The sequence below is a fragment of the Aythya fuligula genome, chromosome 2, assembly GCF_009819795.1.
Source record: "Aythya fuligula isolate bAytFul2 chromosome 2, bAytFul2.pri, whole genome shotgun sequence".
NCBI lineage: Eukaryota > Metazoa > Chordata > Aves > Anseriformes > Anatidae > Aythya > Aythya fuligula.
The window spans coordinates 3,500,361-3,518,556 of record NC_045560.1 but is presented as its reverse complement, the minus strand read 5'-3'; the positions used below and the strand labels follow the sequence as shown (position 1 = coordinate 3,518,556).

General features: G+C 46.0%; 1 protein-coding gene across 6 annotated transcripts in view; it reads left to right on the top strand.

Annotated features, from left to right (window-relative positions):
* Positions 1-6,450, top strand: part of NKTR (natural killer cell triggering receptor) — a 37,526-nt gene extending 31,076 nt beyond the window's left edge. For 4 of the 6 annotated variants that reach the window (XM_032182703.1, XM_032182705.1, XM_032182708.1 and 1 more), the window contains 5 exons: positions 527-3,454; positions 3,692-3,787; positions 4,110-4,169; positions 4,741-4,839; positions 6,295-6,450. In XM_032182703.1, the coding sequence (XP_032038594.1) occupies positions 527-3,454; positions 3,692-3,787; positions 4,110-4,169; positions 4,741-4,839; positions 6,295-6,373 (3,262 nt within the window). In that variant the 3' untranslated portion in view covers positions 6,374-6,450. The remainder of the gene's footprint in view (positions 1-526; positions 3,455-3,691; positions 3,788-4,109; positions 4,170-4,740; positions 4,840-6,294) is intronic. The other 2 variants (XM_032182707.1, XM_032182706.1) reach the window with 1 other exon arrangement.
* Positions 6,451-18,196: the final 11,746 nt, after the last annotated feature.

Here is an 18,196-nt window from a genome sequence, read left to right as displayed (position 1 = left end):
ATTTCTGATGACTTGATAATCTGAGCTTGTATCAAAATGATAGATAAACCCCAAAGGCAGAACTGAAGAACATTATAAACAATATTGAAAAATTGCAAATGTTTACCAAACCCTTTTATATACTGAGTGCATACAATTTATTACATTGAACTAGCTAAATAATACCTAAATAAGATGATTAAAAAAGAAAAAAATTAAATGTGGTTTATAAATCCCATAGTTGCAGAGTTCGAAATGATGTGGACTAGGATAATTAAATTGCCTGGGTTTACAGCGTGCACAATTTGGTGATTTTGTCTGATTCATCTCTTACAGAGAAGTGGTAGCTTTCCTCATAGTGTTGTAATTCCATGTCTTAAAACAAGTGTAATGAGCTCATTCAAAATGTGGTTGTCTGGTAGTAAATGGAGGGATTTTTATAGTTGTTAAACCTCATTAATTGCCTTGGGACAGGGAGAGGGGAAAATACTTATGAAGTTCTTACAGAATTTCCACTTAGTGTGGGCCTTGCTTGTTTGTTTTTAAGGTTGAGTGACCCGTGTACAAGCAGATGGGATGAAAGAAGTGCATCACGGAGATCAAGATCTTGGTCACATAACGGCTATTCTGATCTGAGTACTGTGAGATACTCCAGCCACCACAAAAAGCACAGAAAAGAGAAGAAGAAAGTGAAACATAAAAAGAAGTCTAAAAAGCAGAAGCATTTCAAGAAGCACAAGCAAACTAAAAAAAAGAAAACATCAGCTTCGTCAGATGTGGAATCCTCTCATTCCTTTGTCAGGAGAAAGAAATCATCTTGTGATCATGAGAGGAAATCTCGTTCTTCTTCATCATCTTCTAGACATTCATCCAGAAGAGACTGGTCTAAATCTGATAAGGAGGACCAGAGTTCATCATCTTTATCAAGCAGAGACACTCGGTCATACTACAGGTCCAGGTCCAGATCTAGGTCTAAATCAAGGTCTTATTCTCGAAGTTCCAGATCAAGATCAGCCTCTAAATCATCACGTTCCCGAAGTAGATCAAGATCAAGTCCTAGCCCCAGGCATCAAAAGACTGTTTCCAATTCTCCACGAAATACTTCAACGCGATTAAATGAAAACAAGCCCAACAAGACTGCTGACCCTGTAAGAGCAGTTATACTCCCGACTGATAAAGTCGTCATACCACCGGTTGTCCCAGAAAGCCTCCCTGTCATACCCTTAAGTGATAGCCCACCACCTTCACGGTGGAAACCTGGGCAGAAGCCATGGAAGCCATCCTACGAGCGAATTCAGGAAATGAAAGCTAAGACAACCCATTTAATACCCACCCAAACTAATTATAATGTAGTTGTTATTAAAGAGGCTAACACTTCTTCCTCGCTCCGTAAGCGACAAAGGAGTTCAGATAGTGACCGAAGTGCTTATTCCAAATATCGTAGCGACAGAAGCTCGGATAGTTGGCCGCGATCGAGAAGCAGGTCCTCCCGAAGCAGGTCATACTCAAGATCTTACACAAGATCTAGAAGTCTGTCTAGCTCAAGAACAAAATCTCATTCTTCAGGCAGATCACCGTCACCGAGTAAATACCGCAGTGACAGGTCGGGTTATAGTGAGTCGACATCTTATTACTCCCTTAGTGATGACGACAGGCACAGAAGCAAAAGAAAATCTGCATCGGGTGATCAGAATGCTCGGTCTCTTAAACTAAGGCAGGAAACGAGCTCTGAAAGTACTCTTCCTTATAAAGGTACAAAAGACTACGATGAGTCTTCTCAAGGACTGAAAGAGAGCGACAGTTTATCGTCTTCTGACTTCTCTACGGACAGTGAGCATTCTGGCAAAGTAAAAGGAGCCCAAGAAAAAGAAGGCCATTTTCAGTTGGAAGGAGATGCTCAGCAACAGGATAAAAGCAACTCAAGTTCGGTGAGAGGGGAGGAGAAATCCAAGTGTGAACGGGATGCTGATCGTCCTAAAAACAAGGCCGTTAAAGAGAAATCGTCTGAGCAGCCTAGAGGTGGTGCAAAAAGTAAACGAAAATCCTATTCAGGTAGCAAATGGGACTCTGAATCAAACTCAGAAAGGGGAGAGGCTAGGCATAGTAGGGCAGATTCCAGACCCTCCTCTGGTAAAGAGGAAGGAGAGGCCACATCAGGATCTGATACAGAACTTAGCGTTACCAAAAGGATAAAAAAGTCAAATTCCTCAGAAGGTTTTCTGGATTCTGATTGTACGTGGAAGATGAGCAAACAGCTGTCATCTTCTGAATCTGAGAGTTCTCATTCTAGCTCAACAAATACTAGAGGAAAGTCAAAAAAAGCCAAACATGAATCAAAAAAAACTCTTAAAAAGTCACATTCCAAAAAAGCAAAAGAAAAATCCAAAGGAAAAAAGGAGAAGAAACACAAAGTTCAGAAAAGAAAAGAAACATTTCATTGGCAGCCCCCGCTGGAGTTTGGTGAAGAGGAGGATGATGATATAAATGAGAAGCCACTTATCAAAGATGATAAAAAAGAAAAGCAGCTTACCAGGGACATAAAGGATAAAAAACAGCAAGCTGCTGAAAAGGATGAAGTAGTCAAGGACAAAATGGGAAATGGTGAAAAGCCCTGTACAGATGAAAACCTTCCAGGTAAAAGCACTACTGATGCCTCACCAGATCACAGTAACCTTAATAAAGATAGCGTTGATCCAAACACTTCAGCCAGTATTTTAAACTCAGGAATAAAAGTGACTGCTTGCAAGAATGAGACTAAGCATGCTGAAGAAGGTAACCAGAATGGGCTGGAAGATGTTGTTCAGACAGATGACAACATGGAGATCTGCACTCCAGACCGTAACTCACCAGGGAAGGTGGTTGTGGACACGTCTCCTGTCATTCTCACTGCCAAACCTCAGGCTTTAAGTGCTAGTACAAACAAAGATTTACAGCCTCCTGAACCAGATGCTGTCAAATTAGGAAACAGTGTTATAGACTTTGTTAATATTAAAGAAGAAAAAGAAACAGGGAAGCAAGAAAATAACTCTGTCTCCGTGTCTAGCACAAAAGATTGTAGTTTAAAAAGTGAAATCACTGAAAATACACAAAGCAATCAAGTCGATAATAAATGGAAGCCTTTGCAAGGTGTTGGTAACTTGCAACCAGCTACAATTAGTACTGCCACAGAAGTAAAGAACATAGCTTCAGCACCAGAGCCTAAACCAGCAGGTTTAAGGATTGAAATAAAAGCTAAAAATAAAGTAAGGCCTGGATCTCTGTTTGATGAAGTTAGGAAAACAGCACGGCTAAATCGAAGGCCAAGGAACCAAGAAAGTTCCAGTGAGGAAGAGTCCCCAAGTAGAGATGACAACAGCCCATCCAGGAGTCTCAGTAGGTCACGAAGTAAATCCGAATCTAAATCCAGACACCGAACAAGATCACTGTCTTACAGCCACTCCAGAAGTCGATCCCGAAGTTCTACATATTCGTATAGGTAAGGCATTCACGTTCCTGTTCTTTTTGTTAACTTGAAAGTTCACGATATTCTCAAGGCATGTTTCTCTTTCTCAGCTTGTTTTTCTTTTAAACAGCACTGTATATTTTAGCACATACGGGATAAATACTTAGCTAAAAGGATGAAGCTTTAAAATGCTTTTGCTTCCCGTGTTCTTGTGCTCTTCACTTGAGTTATTCTGTTTTGTGCTTTTCAAAAACTGTTTCTGGATTGTAGGTCAAGAAGCTATACAAGAAGCCGAAGCAGAGGCTGGTATAGTAGAGATCGGTCAAGAAGTCGAAGTAGTTCCTACCACAGTTACAAGAGTCGTAGGTAAGTTTCTCTAATTGTTAATTTTGAGGTGTGTTACCAAACCAGTAAATGGTGCCCAGAACTCTGATGCTTCAGTCTCTGAGCAAATTGGAAATGGGCTTAGCTGTGCATGCTGCTGCCTGAAGCATCTGCTTGAAACATGCAAGTTAAAACAATCAGATTTTGAAATATCCTGTTACTGAAAAAGGAATTGTATTTCATGTTTTACAGTGTGAGTAAGGAATTCTGAGAAAATCATGTTCCCATCCTCTTTCCCCCTCTTCCCTGTTCAGCACTTGTTCTTGATTAACTTAACACAAAGCGTTTTGTTTTTGTTTGTCAGTCGAACCTATAGTAGAAGCAGATCAAGAAGTAGTTCCTATGGTCATCACAGCCGATCCAGGTATGGATTGTAGTTCTGTACCAACTCTGCAATAAATGTACGTGCTATAAAAATATCTTAGTGTAAAAAGTACCCCTGCATCTGTGCTCTTCAGAAATGTACTGTCATGTTAGCAGCTTTGAGAGCAAACAAAGCAAGAATAACATAAATGAGACGCTTGGAAAATTACCAAGTCATACTGGTGTTACAGTGATAGGTGATGGTATGGTGAACACGTTTCCCTTTATTGCTAAATGGAATATAAAAATGAAATATAAATTGGAATAATTTTGTTGTTTGTTAATACTTCTGAAAACAAGTTTTTATTTCATGAACCATTTGTAGTGAAAACTCAAAACTTTTTCAATGCTTAGTCTCTTGTATATTAATAAATTTAATGTTGTTTTGATGATGCTGAATTCTGGTATTTAAACATCTACAAAAACTTAGAATTATCCTGTTTTCCACATCCTTTGAGAGTAAATTCTTTATAGCGATTCATCTCTTTGTATTTAAGTGTTGTGCATTTGAAATAAATGACATTTTAGATGCGGAACTGTAAATCTACAAAGACTTTATTTTCCCTTTAAAGTAGGTCATACACATATGATAGTTACTATAGCAGAAGCCGAAGTAGAAGTAAAAGGAGTGACAGCTATCGGAGATCTAGAAGTTACGATAGGCGATCCAGGTATGTTACTTGCTTGCGTGTCTCTCATACCGTATTAATGCAAAAGAATTTGCAAAGTACGTACTTAAGTTCATGAAGGCTACGGTCTTTTTCCCCAACCATAAAAATATATTGCATATATAAATCCCTATATGTTCAAAGTAAGCACATAATTTTTTAATAACGCTGCCTTTAAGTGGTTTTTAAACTCCTGCAGTGAACTAGCTCTCAAGATTTAAATCAGGTGCCCTGTTACAAATTAAAAGCTACCTGGTATGCAAAGAATTCCATTGGATGGTGAATACTTTTTTTTAAACCACTTTTGCAGTCTAGCCAAAAAGCATCTGCAGAGGAAGTGAAAAATTACAGCGCTATCCAGAATTAATTTTTAACTTCCTAGAACATGTTTTGAAAGAATATCTTACCAGCAAATCTGGTGTGCTTCTGATGTCACTGTTAGCTTAAAATTTATATAATAGTGCAAAATTATCCTACTCAGTCAAGGGGAATTACCAGAGGTGCAAGCGAGCACACTTCAGCAGAGATCAGAAGTGGAATGTGATCTTTATATAGTGCATAAACTTCAGTGGTAAGTCAGACAGATAGCTGGCTGCCGTAAATTTTCACCCTCTGCTGTTCTCACACTCGTTTTTTCATGACATAGTATCACCTCTTAATGGACTCTGGTGTCACCAGTTTCCTCATCAGATTGTGACAGTAAGACAGCTTCTTCATGTGTATGAAGGGCAATTAATTAGATTAATGAAAAGTGTGGAAGTCATTACAAAATCCTTGTTTTGGGATGTCAGGAAGCATCAGAGAAACAATGCTTGATTAGGATATGCCTATCCCTTCAGAAAGCTTTCCTTACAGGCACGAGGCTAGAAAATTTCTAATTAAAGTTCATTCTGTATAATCTGAATATGTTTTGTGGCTTATCTGAAACAATCTGTACCATTTCTTTATGCTTGGCCAGGTGCTCAGCTTGGAATTCTTTTGGTTTGGATAAGCCAGAACATTTGAATGTATTATTTCCCTTCTGCACACACTCCCGTTGTTGTTATGGAGCCTAATTACTCAGATCCTTCTTCGAACTTCAAATTGCAATATGTAAAGGCACGGAGTTGCAAAATCATTTTGGTTGAGAAATAAAACTCCTTTTGTTAGAATATACTTCTTAGTCAGCTGTCAGCATTAACAAAAACTTAGTTGTTTTTTGGATGAATTCTTAGCTTTTTTGATGAAAGGAAGAAATCGTATAGTTACAATCACAGTTTGACTTGAGCTGCACAGGATTTTCAGCACGTAAAATTAATGACTAGTTTAATTTTGAGTGTCCATTAACATATGTTTCAGTTGTTATATACATGACTGTTTTCTTCTCGTCTCGTGCATCTGTCTCAATTTTTGACGTGATGCAATTCTGAATTTAAAGCTCGAAATAAAATGCTGAGGAATTTAATTTTTTCTTTGTAGATCGTATGGCTCTGACAGTGAGAGTGATCGCAGTTACTCCAACAACCGAAGTCCCAGTGAAAGCAGTGGGTATAGCTGAAAATCTTTCTGTGACGATTGAAACCGTATTTAATAAGTTTGTCAGTGTTATGTTTAAAACCAGAACTGTTCTGAGGATGACACAAGTGAAGTTGAAGGATGTTTACCGAGCTAGCTGAAACTACCATTTATCGGTGAACTCACTTGACTGACTGTATACTTAAGGAGAGAAGTACTGAAGCTCAACTCAACTGTTTTTTATGTCAAATGCTACTTTTACAAAATATAACAAAAAAAAAAAAAAGGTTTTATTTCCTCAAATCGGATTTTCCAAGCCATGAATGACACTTAGGTGAGTTTGCTGACGCCGCTTTTCTCGGTGCAGCAACCAGTACTGTCTTCAAGTATGTTTATAAACACCTTAAGGCTTTCTGCCTGTTACTGTTAAATACGTTAGCAACTATAAAACTGTGAAGAACTTCTTACAAAGGCTGGCATTTCTAGTTTATTAAAATGGTTTTTTTTTAGAGCTGGAAGGTGGGTTCCATGCTGTCTTGTTTGACTGTTGCGTTATATAGGGTACATACACAGCAGCTAGTTGATGAAAACAAAGACTGCCACGATGTCTTAATCCTTCCTGTTCTGTGGTGTTAGAGAAGTCTGCTCAGAAGGGTGAGCTTGCACACAACAGGAGTTGTCAAACTGACAAGCAGTGAGTGAAAGTGTGATGAATTAGTTTTGATCTCAAAATCCAACCTGTCTAAACTTTTGCATTTAAAAGCCAAGTGTCTGTTCAATTGCAACGTTCTTTAGAGGGTAAAGAAGTGTTTCTGAGCGGTCCCATTTAAATTCCTATGGCAGCGCTTGGCGTACCTCAACACGTTTTGAAGCTGAATGTTGTAAACTTGAGGATATCATGAGTTTGTTCGGAACACTTCTTAAAAACCTAAGTGATAATTTTTGAGAAAATAAACCATAATGGTTCCTATATAAAATGTCTGCAGATGTATCCCATTTGCCAGAGGGAATATCAGTGTGCAGGTCCCAAATTGTATCTTATTGAAGTGAAATGACTACGAAAACACTGGTATGCCTGATAAAGTGTGGAAAGTACTTTCCAAGTGAAGTTTAATACCAAAAATGACTACATGTTACAGGTAAATGGCTTGCAAAAAACATAGACTTAAAGCTGGAGAGCATAATTTTTTTGCAATATTCTGATTGAGTCAATTTAAAATCATTTATAAAGTTTTTCAGTGTTTAGAAAGTTGTATACTAAGAGACCGTTTTTTAATGGCATAACGTCGTACCCTGAAAAGCAGGGTCTGTAGTAAAAACAAAAACATACTAACGTAGCTTTATTAGAGCTAATGAGTACTGTTGTATTATAACTACTTTCATTACTGACTTTCTGTAATGCCTTGAGATGCTTTAGTTTTCTTGACTGTTTTCAAACCTTGAAAATGATTTTTTAATCTCATCAGGACCCAACAGCTTTGAAAATGAAAAGTAGTAATTTCTTGCTTAGACATCAATTCATACTGTTTTTTTTATTGAATTAAGCTGCTCCAAATTAGCTTTTGGTACACTTCTGAAACATGAAAAGAAAGCTCAAAGTGAAATTTGAAGACTGTAATGATGCCCTGCACGTCCGTACATGACAGGCTGAATAAGACATTTCTACACAGGTTCCTAAAACTGAATCTGTCATACAGTTTTCCCCCTTTTTAGGAGAACCCAAAGTCCCGAACTTAAACTCCTGCTCCTGTAATTCAATGAAAAATTGCTTGCACGTAGTCCTTTCAGATCAGTATTTTGTAAGGTTCTTATAAATGTACTGAATGTTCAAATGCATTACTCAAATCAGTATGTTTGCAGATTTCTTTTTGAACGGTAGCAGCCATTTCAGAGTCTCAAATAAATATTTCTTTGCTAACTCAAGGTAATGTTTGTCGCAGTTCCGTAGTTTTAAGTAATTTGTTTTTCCCCCTACAGAGAAAATAGCACTACTGGGCTAATGGCGTAACAAAAGTTACAAATGTAAGCGTTGTCACTCAACGTTTCCTCAAACTAAATTGCTCCAAAACCTGATTTTGTCATGTTTCAGATCTAAGTTGATTTTTTTTAAGGCCAGGAAAAGGTAGTGAAATAGATATATTGTCAATCAGTTGTAGTTGTCCAGAATCGCTGCAATGTTACCAATGTCTATTTCATATCTTGAATTAAAGCTTTATAAAGAAGTTCCATCTGGTCGATGGCTGGGGAGGGATGCGAGGGAAGGGGGGGGGAATATTTTTACTTGGTGAGTTCTGTTAAATTGTGCTTCAAATAGAAAACGCACCACGGAGCTGGTTTTCTAATGTCGGTCTGTTTTTGCAATTTTGTTATTCAAAAGTAGTTGCTGTTTGTAAAATAAACTTTTGTACATATCTGCAAAGGCTCTTTTCTCTAAATCTGGAAAAACCCATTGCTCCTCGAGGGAAACGGACAGGAAAATGAGAGATGCGCTTCAATTTCTGTAGCTGCTTGTCCCTTGCAAGACTACAAGTTGGCTTTCCTTCTCCTGACCTAGATAGAGAACAATTCCTCTGCAAGGCTCTGCACTAGGTTTACGTAATCGTCGTCGGAGGAACAAATATTTTGAAATTTCCAAGTGATTTGAGGTCTTGCCGTTTCCTCAAGGTACGTGGAAGTTTCTTACCCTTTGTGAACAGTTACACTTAACGGAGCCGGGCGGAAATCTCTGAAGGTGCTGAATTTAACTGCCTTGCTAAATATTCTTCCCCAAATTTACATTCCCACATCGTTTCCGTAGCACGTGGGAGATGTGGTGTCGGTTGAAGTCAGCAGATGTAATGGCTCAGCACGCTAATCCATTAGTCTTGCAGACCTTCTGTTCCAGGGAAACTGGATTTCATTGGATATGCCAGCTCTGTCCTAATGGGAAGATGAATTGCCTTGATCTGAGGTTTAAAAAATGGATTTCCTGATGGGTGAGGACAAGCGGAGGTGTTTCCTTGTTTAATTTAGTCCTCAGCATGATCCGGCTGACCTGGCATTTCCCAGACGTGGGAGCACGGCTTTGGGGAGGCAGCCTGAGAAATTCCACACGGGAGAGAGCAGGAACGCCGGGGTGATGTGAGCTATGGCAATAAAAGGTGTAAAAATGGGAACTCAAGGTAGGGAAAGTCTGAGGGGCCACCTTGCAATCAGGCAGCTCGTTTATTCTTTTCTTATTCTCGACAAGTTAGAAACACCCTGCTGTTTCTTCCCTGTTAGGGACATTTTCCTGTTAAAAAGAACAAAAAAAAAAATCTTAATCCCTGCAGTGCGTTACACTTAGCTCTTGATTATAATAAGGGTTTTTTGGAGGGGAAACGTGGGGCAAGTGTTTTAAATGTGGCCAGGAAGGTCAGGTCTGTGGTCCTGGTTGTTTTGGCAATAGGCCGGCCGCTGCCCAGCACACGGAGTGTTGTTGTGGGGTAGCTCCACGGGGCAGGCACGAGGAATCCTCCTAACTTGTCGAGAAGTAGAAAAGACTTAAAAGAGCTGCCTGGCTGCAGGGGTGTCGATCAGATGAGGAATTGGCTTGCACAAAGCCCGCATTTACAGAGCCCCGGCCGAAATGCAGCTTTCCGACCGTATCTCCACGCGGAGAGCCTTCACTCCGGCTCCCCTGTCGCTTTTAAACAAGGGTTATTTGTGGCGTTGCACTCGAGGGGAAGAAGCATTTAAAGTGCTCTTTCTGAAGCTCACCAAGTATCTGGCGCTGTATTAAATTTCTCCTGATGGCTTTGGTGGTTCGTGATGATCACGCTTACAGTTGGGAGCTGAGCTCAGTGTTTAGATGACCTTGAGCTGCACTCTGCAATCCATCTGGTGTAATTTCCAAACCCAACGCTGCCTGGGATTTAAAGCACGAGGAGATAAAGCTCTGCAGGCTCCACCCCTACTTAACATCCATATAAATACATATTTTTTTTTTTTCCTTTCATATGGTTGTGAAACAGCCGTGGTTTTCCCTGGTTTTGAAATGCTTCAGCAGCCCGACTGTGGGAAGGCAAAACTGTTAAAAATCCTAAACCATTAAAGGGACCCGACCACGGATTTAATAAGGTCTGCCTGGCCCTCCGCGCTGGGACTGCACGCACGAAACCAGCCTGGGATTTATTTTTTGGTTTGCTTTTAACGGAAGCAATATTTCACAACTGCAGCAGAGGCACGAAGGTTTGGGGGGGGGGGGGAGGGCGTCGTTAATTTGGCATTAATTGCTGCTTGCTGTGATGCGAGTGTGCCCTTGAAAGAGCACGGCGCTGCTCAAGAAAACAAGTGGAAGTGGAGAGGGATCACTCCCCATGGATGCTCCCCAGAGCATGGTGGAGGCCAGCAGGGAGCTGGAGGACGATTTGGAAGGTCCTTGGGAAGGGGAGAAGGTAAGGGGCTGCTTCCAGGAGAAATACCCTGCTCTTTGGGGAAGGGACCGGCAGAAATACCTGCCCTACCTGGCAGAATGAAAGCTTTTTAAATCAGTGCTCCACACCAGCTGAGATCAGTTTCACCTCCTCCCCGGCTGTGGCCTGAAAGAGCCGAGGGTCTGGATGTGTGTGGTGATAATGGAGCTGCAGGTGCACCAGGAGACGGAAAAAACAGGAAAAAAATGGATCCTTTTGATAAACTCACCTTTTGAAAAAGCTGCACGTGTGCTTTGGGGCACCGGTATGACAACAGCATGTGTGCATTCTCTGTCCCTTTTGTCCCCTTGTGCTTTGAGGTCTGCAGCACCCCCTGATGCTGGTGTCCACCGTCTAAAGAAATAACAGGGCAGGGGGAAAAAATCATTCAAAATTCCTTCTCCCTGCTGTAACACGCGCTTTGGTAACGTCAGGAGCGTGCTCAGCTGGTTTGGGGAGAAGTAGCAAGCAGTTGCTTAAACTAAGGGAGAAACAAAGCCAAGAAGTAGAAATAAATAAATAAAAACTCCAGAACCAGCTTGAGCTACACCAAGCATGCCTCCTGATGATGAAATCAGCTTGTTTTGATCCGCCTGAGTGACAGGGTTCCTCTACACCTCCTGCAGCAAGCTGCATGCATCCCACTTGTGTTTTCTGTCCCCAGCCATAGCGTTGAACAAACACCCTGCTGGAAATAGAGGTGCCTGAGCCCCCAGGGCCCTCTCCTGCCATGGGATGTCTCCTCCTGCCCCAGGCAGAATCCCCTTTTTGGGGTAAATCACGCAAGTTCCCATCCAGCCCCTCTGTAAAATGGGCCAGGGCTGAGATTCGGCAGCTGCAGTACCAAAACCAGCACTGCCTCGAACTGCTGTTTAAAAAAATAAATAAATAAACGTATTTTCTGATGGCTGAAGTTCTTTAGCTGCTGCTGGAGCCCATCACTGCCACTTCCCGAGGTCGGAGAGGAAGAGAAAATGACCTTTTGGGAAGTGTTGCGCCAGCCCTGCCCCGCGCTGCTCCCGCAGATTTGTGCCCCGGCCTTACACAAGCACCAACTTTTTCCTTTGTTTCCACTGAATTGCAGCCTTTTTTTTTAATTATTTTTTTCTTTCTTTTTCTTTTTATTCCCAAGCCATTTTTCTAATGTGTCAAAGCTTGTTTTGAAGCCCCAGCCCATCCTCCCAAGTACTGGAAGTCCCTCCCGGCTCGCTATCGTTTGCAGCTGTAATAAGCGAATTCGCTATTCATGCAAGTAATTATTAAAAAAATATTTTGAGCAGTACCAGGCCTGGGACGGCTCCCCGGGGACTCCGGGGCTGTGTATCTCTCCGGTTTCATGGTGAAGCGTAAATAACTCCTCCAGCAACGTTTCCCTCCAGCTCCACGTCACCGGGTCCCTGCCACCCCTCCGGTGGCAGCAGCGCGGCCTGGCGAGCGGCGCTCCCCTCGGTTTTAACTCCCCCATGCCAAATCCGGGCAGGGTTTTTGATAAGTTGCTCTGGGGCTTAATTCTGCTTCATAACAACGAGCTGAAACTCGGCTCTGGCTTGAGCTTGTCCGACCTTAGCCAGAGCTGCTGGAGCTTGTGAAACGTCGCCCTGAGGTGCCCGGTGCCTGCTGGTTGCGTTTGGACGCTGCCTCTTGGTTCCCCCTGCACCTTCAGCTTTGAAAACCTGAGAGTCTGTGTGCAGCCTGACAGCTCTTGCTGCTTCTTTTAGCATTAATATGAAACTATTCGTGTGCTTCACGTTCCTCTTCTTCACCCCAGAAGTGTTTGTCGGGGGGACTCTCTCCCACAGCCACCGGTGTCAGTGAGGGAGGGACGCTCGCTGGTTTTCCCTGTTCGTGCCCGGTTTCTCTCTGTGTGTATTTACTGAACGAGGTGGTTTCTGGCTGCCAAGCTCGTCTTTCCCATTCCCAATTTGTAGCCCTAATGTGATGGAAAAATTCCCCGTGGATTCCATTCCATTTGAGCCACAGGGGACCGAAACTACTTAAAAATGAACACACCTTGCACGTACCTGCTTTGCTGCTCTGCCAAGCATCAGCATTCCCCCAGCAGTCCTGAAAAGTGCTCTCTAACCAAGGTCCCATAACCTTGGGGTGCTTTGGGTGGGAAGGGACCCCAAATTCCCCCCAGCCCCAACCCCAAAACCTCCCAGCCCTGACCCCAGCCATGCACAAGGCCCCCTGCCACCAGCCCAGGAGCCTGCAGCCCCATCCTGCCTGGCCTTGGGCACCATGCGGGGTGTCCCGAGAGCAGAAATGTCCATCTAAGGGACAAATAAGGATCTGTTCTTAAGAAATAGGTAAAAATTAGAGTGTGCTCAGAGACCAGTGTGCTCGGAAGGGGCCAGCAGGCAGCCCAGCCGTGGCAGGGCTCATTTTTGGCACGCAGCATCCTGCAGCCCTTCGCTTCCCCAGCACAGGCTCCAACCCGAGGCGAAGCTTCCCCAGCTCCCTGGAGGTGCTCTTGACTTATAAATGCAGCTCTGGGTATTTCCTGTAGCTCTTAATCTTGCTAATTATCTCAATCAAGGTGTCGCTTTCTAACTTCCTGCCTAATGAAATGCCGCCTCTCGTCCTTCGCGACGTGAAGATGCCTTTGAGCCGCCCGCGCGGCTCTCACACCTGGCTCCTCGACAAGCAACCCCGGTGCTGGAGGTGACTTTCCTCGCCAGGTTTCTGGGTGATGGATGGATGGGAAGTCACATTCACGGCGCATCTCCAAGCTTTGTGGACGTTCAGTCCTTGAGTCTGCTCCACGCAGTGCCGGAGCCGCTTCGTGTACATTTTGGTAGGGGGTGGGATGAGGGCTCAGGCTCATCGGTAGGACTTGACGGGGTCCAGGTGGGGTAAGAAGTCATCCACCTGCATCTGGCTGGACGTGGTGATCTTGATCTTTTCCAGCCAGGATGATTTGGTGGGTTGGGAGAGCCTCATAGTTTTCTTCTCCATCCAGACATGCCCTTCTGGTTTGGGCTGTCATTTTATCCATCCAAATAGTCTGCTTCCAACAGCAACAGGAGGAGACGATGCCTTTTTTCCTCCGGATGCTTTACCGTATGCATTCCTGTACCAAAATTCATCTGAAATTTTTGCATCTGCTTTTTCATTTATTGAGGTCCTTGGGGGGTTGCTCACCATCCATGTGGCATCTGGGGACACCGGGAGGGCTGTCCTGCGAGCGTGAGCTGTGGCTGTGCTCCTCGCCCACCGGGTTGCTGATGAGGATGGTGAAGAGCCCCAGACTTGGTGCTGGCCAAGCCTTCTCCATCCTGAAAGGTGGCCACCGAGCCCTGCCTTCTGCTTGCTGACTTTTAATCAGCTGCTGAGCAATAAATGGGCCTTCGATCTTGTCCTACAGCAACTTGTTTTCTTTCAAAGTCTTCTCAAGCGTATTAAAAACAATAAATATTTATAAAATCCTGTGGTTTTTCCTCCTAGAGCATAGAATCCACATACATTTCTATGAAAAAAAAGGCAAAGTTTTACTGAATTCACATTTGGCCGGCGCCCTGAATGCAGCAGGAGTTGTTCGTGCAGGGAAGTAGTAGCCAAAACTGGCTGGAGATAGGTCTGGTGGGAGAAAACAAATATTTCTTCCCCCAAAACGTCAAAACTGCCAAGTTGAGTTGTTAACGGAGACAGAGCCTCCAACACACCAGCAGTGAGGACAGCTCGGCTCGATGCACTCAGAGCAGAGGCCTCGATCTGTAAACCTGCAGCTGAGCAATGCTCAAAAAGAGCCTTTTTCCTCAAAATACCAGACCGGCGATGCTCTGTCCCTCTGCTATAACACCCCAGGGACAAGCAGGAGCAGCTCAAGAAGCAGAGGGATGCCCGCTGGGTCCCATTTTTGCCCCTTGTGGCACTTTTGCATCACCCACCTGGAAAAAAAAACCTGTACCCGGGCCTGGGGCTGCCCCAGAGCTGTGGAGAGAGCGGAGGAAAAGGAGTAAGGTGGGAAACCCTCTGTGTTCAGCAGCACCTTGAATCAGCACAAAAAACAAATCGGTGACTCCACAATTACTTTTCCAGGGGTAAAACAAGCTAAATGTTTTTCAGGAAATCTGAAAGCTGGAGGGGGGAGGGGGGGGGTTCCTCCCCCTTCCTCCTCTGAGCAATTTCTCCTTGAATATTTCGGTCTTCTCATCCTTCAAGGGTTTTAAGTAAACTTCCTCATGCTGGCATCGTGGCAGTATAAAAAGCAAACTCAATTATTACAGAATTTGTAGAAAACAGGGCCTGCAATCCAATAAGAGCTCCTCTGGGAGCCGAGCCCTGGCTGTGGCTGGCTGCAGCAGCTCCCTGCGGGGGGAAGCGATGGGGTGCGGGAGGGTGCCTGCAGACCCCTTCCCATCCCCACTAACCCAGGAGAAAAGGCCTTTGGGGTGGGATCCTCACCCCCAGAAAGGAAAATAAAGTGTGAGGATCGGGCTGAGGCGGAATGCACTCAGCAGGGTGAACCCTACAGCTTTTTGGGGCCAACCCCACAGCGTTTTGGGGCTGGGTGCCGACCTCCTCCCCGCCTTGGACCACAGCCCCGGGTGGCCTTGGCGAACCTGATCCGGTGCCGTTCCGTCACCTGCAACCACTTAAATAATTTTATTATTATTATTTTTTTACCCAGTTTGGAGTCAGGAAAAAAAAAAAAAGGGAAAGAATTGGGGTCAACGCGGAGCGGCCGTATTTCAGCCGTCCTCTGAGAGTTCGTCTGCGCGCTGTGGGTGTTCTCCTTGCGAGCGCCGAAGCGGGCGACGTTTTCCCTTAGTAGGGCAGGATCCGCGCCGCGGTCCTCCATAAAAGGGCCATAAAAGGGCCATAAAGGGGCCATAAAAGGGCAGCGCTTGCGGCGCGACCCCCGGGGCCTCCCGGCCCCTCCGGCCGCGTCCTGCTGCAGCGCTTCGAGCCCCGCCATCCTCACCCGAGCGCCTCCTCGGCTCCTTCTCCTCTCGTGCCTTTTGTTTCGTCTCTCTCCTCCTCCTCCTCCTCCTCTCTGGAGGCTACAGGGAGAGAGGCCAGAGAGCCTCCAGGAATGTTCTTGCTTTCCGTATTATTATTATTATTATTATTATTTTTCTTCTTCTCTCTCTCTTGGCCTGATTTGATCCCTTCTTTTCCATAATCTGCGTGGTGCCTGCCCAGAAAATCAGCTGCTGAGTGGAACCTGGCTGCTGAGCCAGCAATTCACCCCCGGCCTCCATCCCGCATCCCCCCCCACCCCAGCCTCCATCCCGCACCCTGTTGCTGTGCCTGGGCCTTCGTTTAGGATTCATGACGACCTTATGGGGTCCCTTGCTTGCCATCTCATGGCCCAGTGTGAAAAATGAAGAGCAGGAACTGTGGGAGATGTCCCCTCACGGGCACCGCCTGGAGGTGGGCCGGGACCCAAGGCTGCTGTGGTCTCTCCAGCACCCTCCTGCCTCTGCTCCTCGCCCACCAACACCTCCAGGGCTTTCCTTCTGCTGCTGCACCCATGTCCCAGCGGCAGCTGAAGTCACCCCGGGGTGCCTCTGTGGTGTGCTGGGCCCCGTTACCCTTCTGAGGATCAGTGAGGGTCCCATGAGGCCCTGATGGCTCCACACCTGCACCACGAGCATGGAGCTACCCTTTCAGAGTCCTCAGCGGATGACCATGAGGGAAAAAAGCCCCCAGGAGAGAGACCAAGCACGGTGCAGGGCCCCATGTCTGCCTAAATCCACCATGAGGTGTCTCCTGCCTTAAGGACGAGGAGCAGAAGTGCTATGAGCAGGTTCAGAGGACACCTACACACCATGAGGACAACCACGGCCTTCCCCTCACGGTCCCCGTCCCACATTGCCCCCAAACCCAATGGAGTCAGCTCTGCCATAAAACCACCCTGCTGGGCTCTGTGGGCAGAGCTGGGAAGTTGCTCCACCAAACCCCACGTAGGGCGGTGCTGACCAACGGAACCAGGCCTGCTCCATCTTTTAGGACCGTTGCTCTCATACGACAGTTTTTCACCCCAAAGTGTCGCTGGTGGTGTCTGGAGGACCAACCCCTCGCGTTGGTGGCCATGGCCACCATGGGCACAGCTTCTCCCACACCATGGAGGAAAACCCACGGCTGGCGAAGGCGAGGAGATTAGGTGAGGGGTGGGCTCGGCATCCCCCAAAAGGGCAGGGACCCCGTAAGGAGCCCACCAGCACCACGCCAAGGCTTTGTATGGCCACCACGTGTCCCTCAGCAGCTGGTGGAGCTTTTGGAGACACGGCCAGGTTAGGGGACACGCCATCCAGGCCACGCTTTCATCCCAGCAAAACCTTTCTGACAGGGGGAAAACACTCTGCTTGCCTCTGCTGGGATTTTTTATCCCATAGAGCCGAAAACAAGACGGGGGGAATTAAAACAACAAAAAAAAATTGAACTAAATCAACCCAGGAAGCCGAGCACAGGCGGGACGTGGCCGTGGCGGCGACGTTGTGCGCGGAGCCGAACACATCTGGAACAAGTTACGGCGCACGGCAACCCGAGAGGAGCCCAGACAAGTGCAAGACGTTACGGCATTGCCGCCTGCGGGGTGGGACGGGGAAAGGGGCCCGGGGACGTGGGATGGAGGCACGGCAGCTCAGGGGGTTTGGGGTCACCCTGAGGAGGCTCATATGGGGGCGATCAGGGGTCCTCTGCTGCCTCCGTGGAGGTGTTGTGGGGTGGGGGGATCAGGATGGGGGTGTAGAGGGGCACATACAGGTCTAGGGGCAAAAGAGCAAAACCCTGCTTTGGCCACATGGGGGGCATGGCACTCTCCACCCACAACACTCCACTCCTAAAAAGCACCTTAAAAACCCAAAAGCACCATAAAACCCCCCCGGACCCCTCTCTGCACCCGGAGGATCCCAGTTGCATTTCCACGCTGGCAGGAGAGCTCTCCACACACCCCCATTTCCCCCTATTTTTTTAAATTTTTTAAATAAAACCGAGCTTGCTGACCCCCCCCCCCACCTCCCCAACTCACCCTTTCGCAACCCCAAACCCTCTTTTTTATATATATATTTAAAAATCCTTTAAGCCCGGACGCCTCCACGGTGCCTCAGTTTCCCCCTCCGCGATGCTCGCGGTGCTCGGTGGGGTCCCCCCGCGGGGGGTAGGGGGGGAAAAAAGGGGGTCAGGGGAGGATCTTAGGGGGTCGAAGGGGGTGACAGGAATAGAGGGGGGTCTCGGGGGGGGTGAGTAGAGGCCGGGGCCTGTCCCTTTAAGGGGGGGCAGCGGCGGCCCCAGCTGATGCTGCGGCTCCAATCAGCGGCCCAAGGGCTCTTGGCAGCCGGAGCCGCCGCCGCTCCGCATTCCTCCGTTCTTCCCAAAAGGGGCTAACATGGCGATGGGCAGGATGAGGTGAAGGAGCGAGGGAGGAGAGGAAGAGGAGAGGAAAAGGGGGGAGAGCAAAAAGGGCGAGAAAAAAAAAAGGCGGA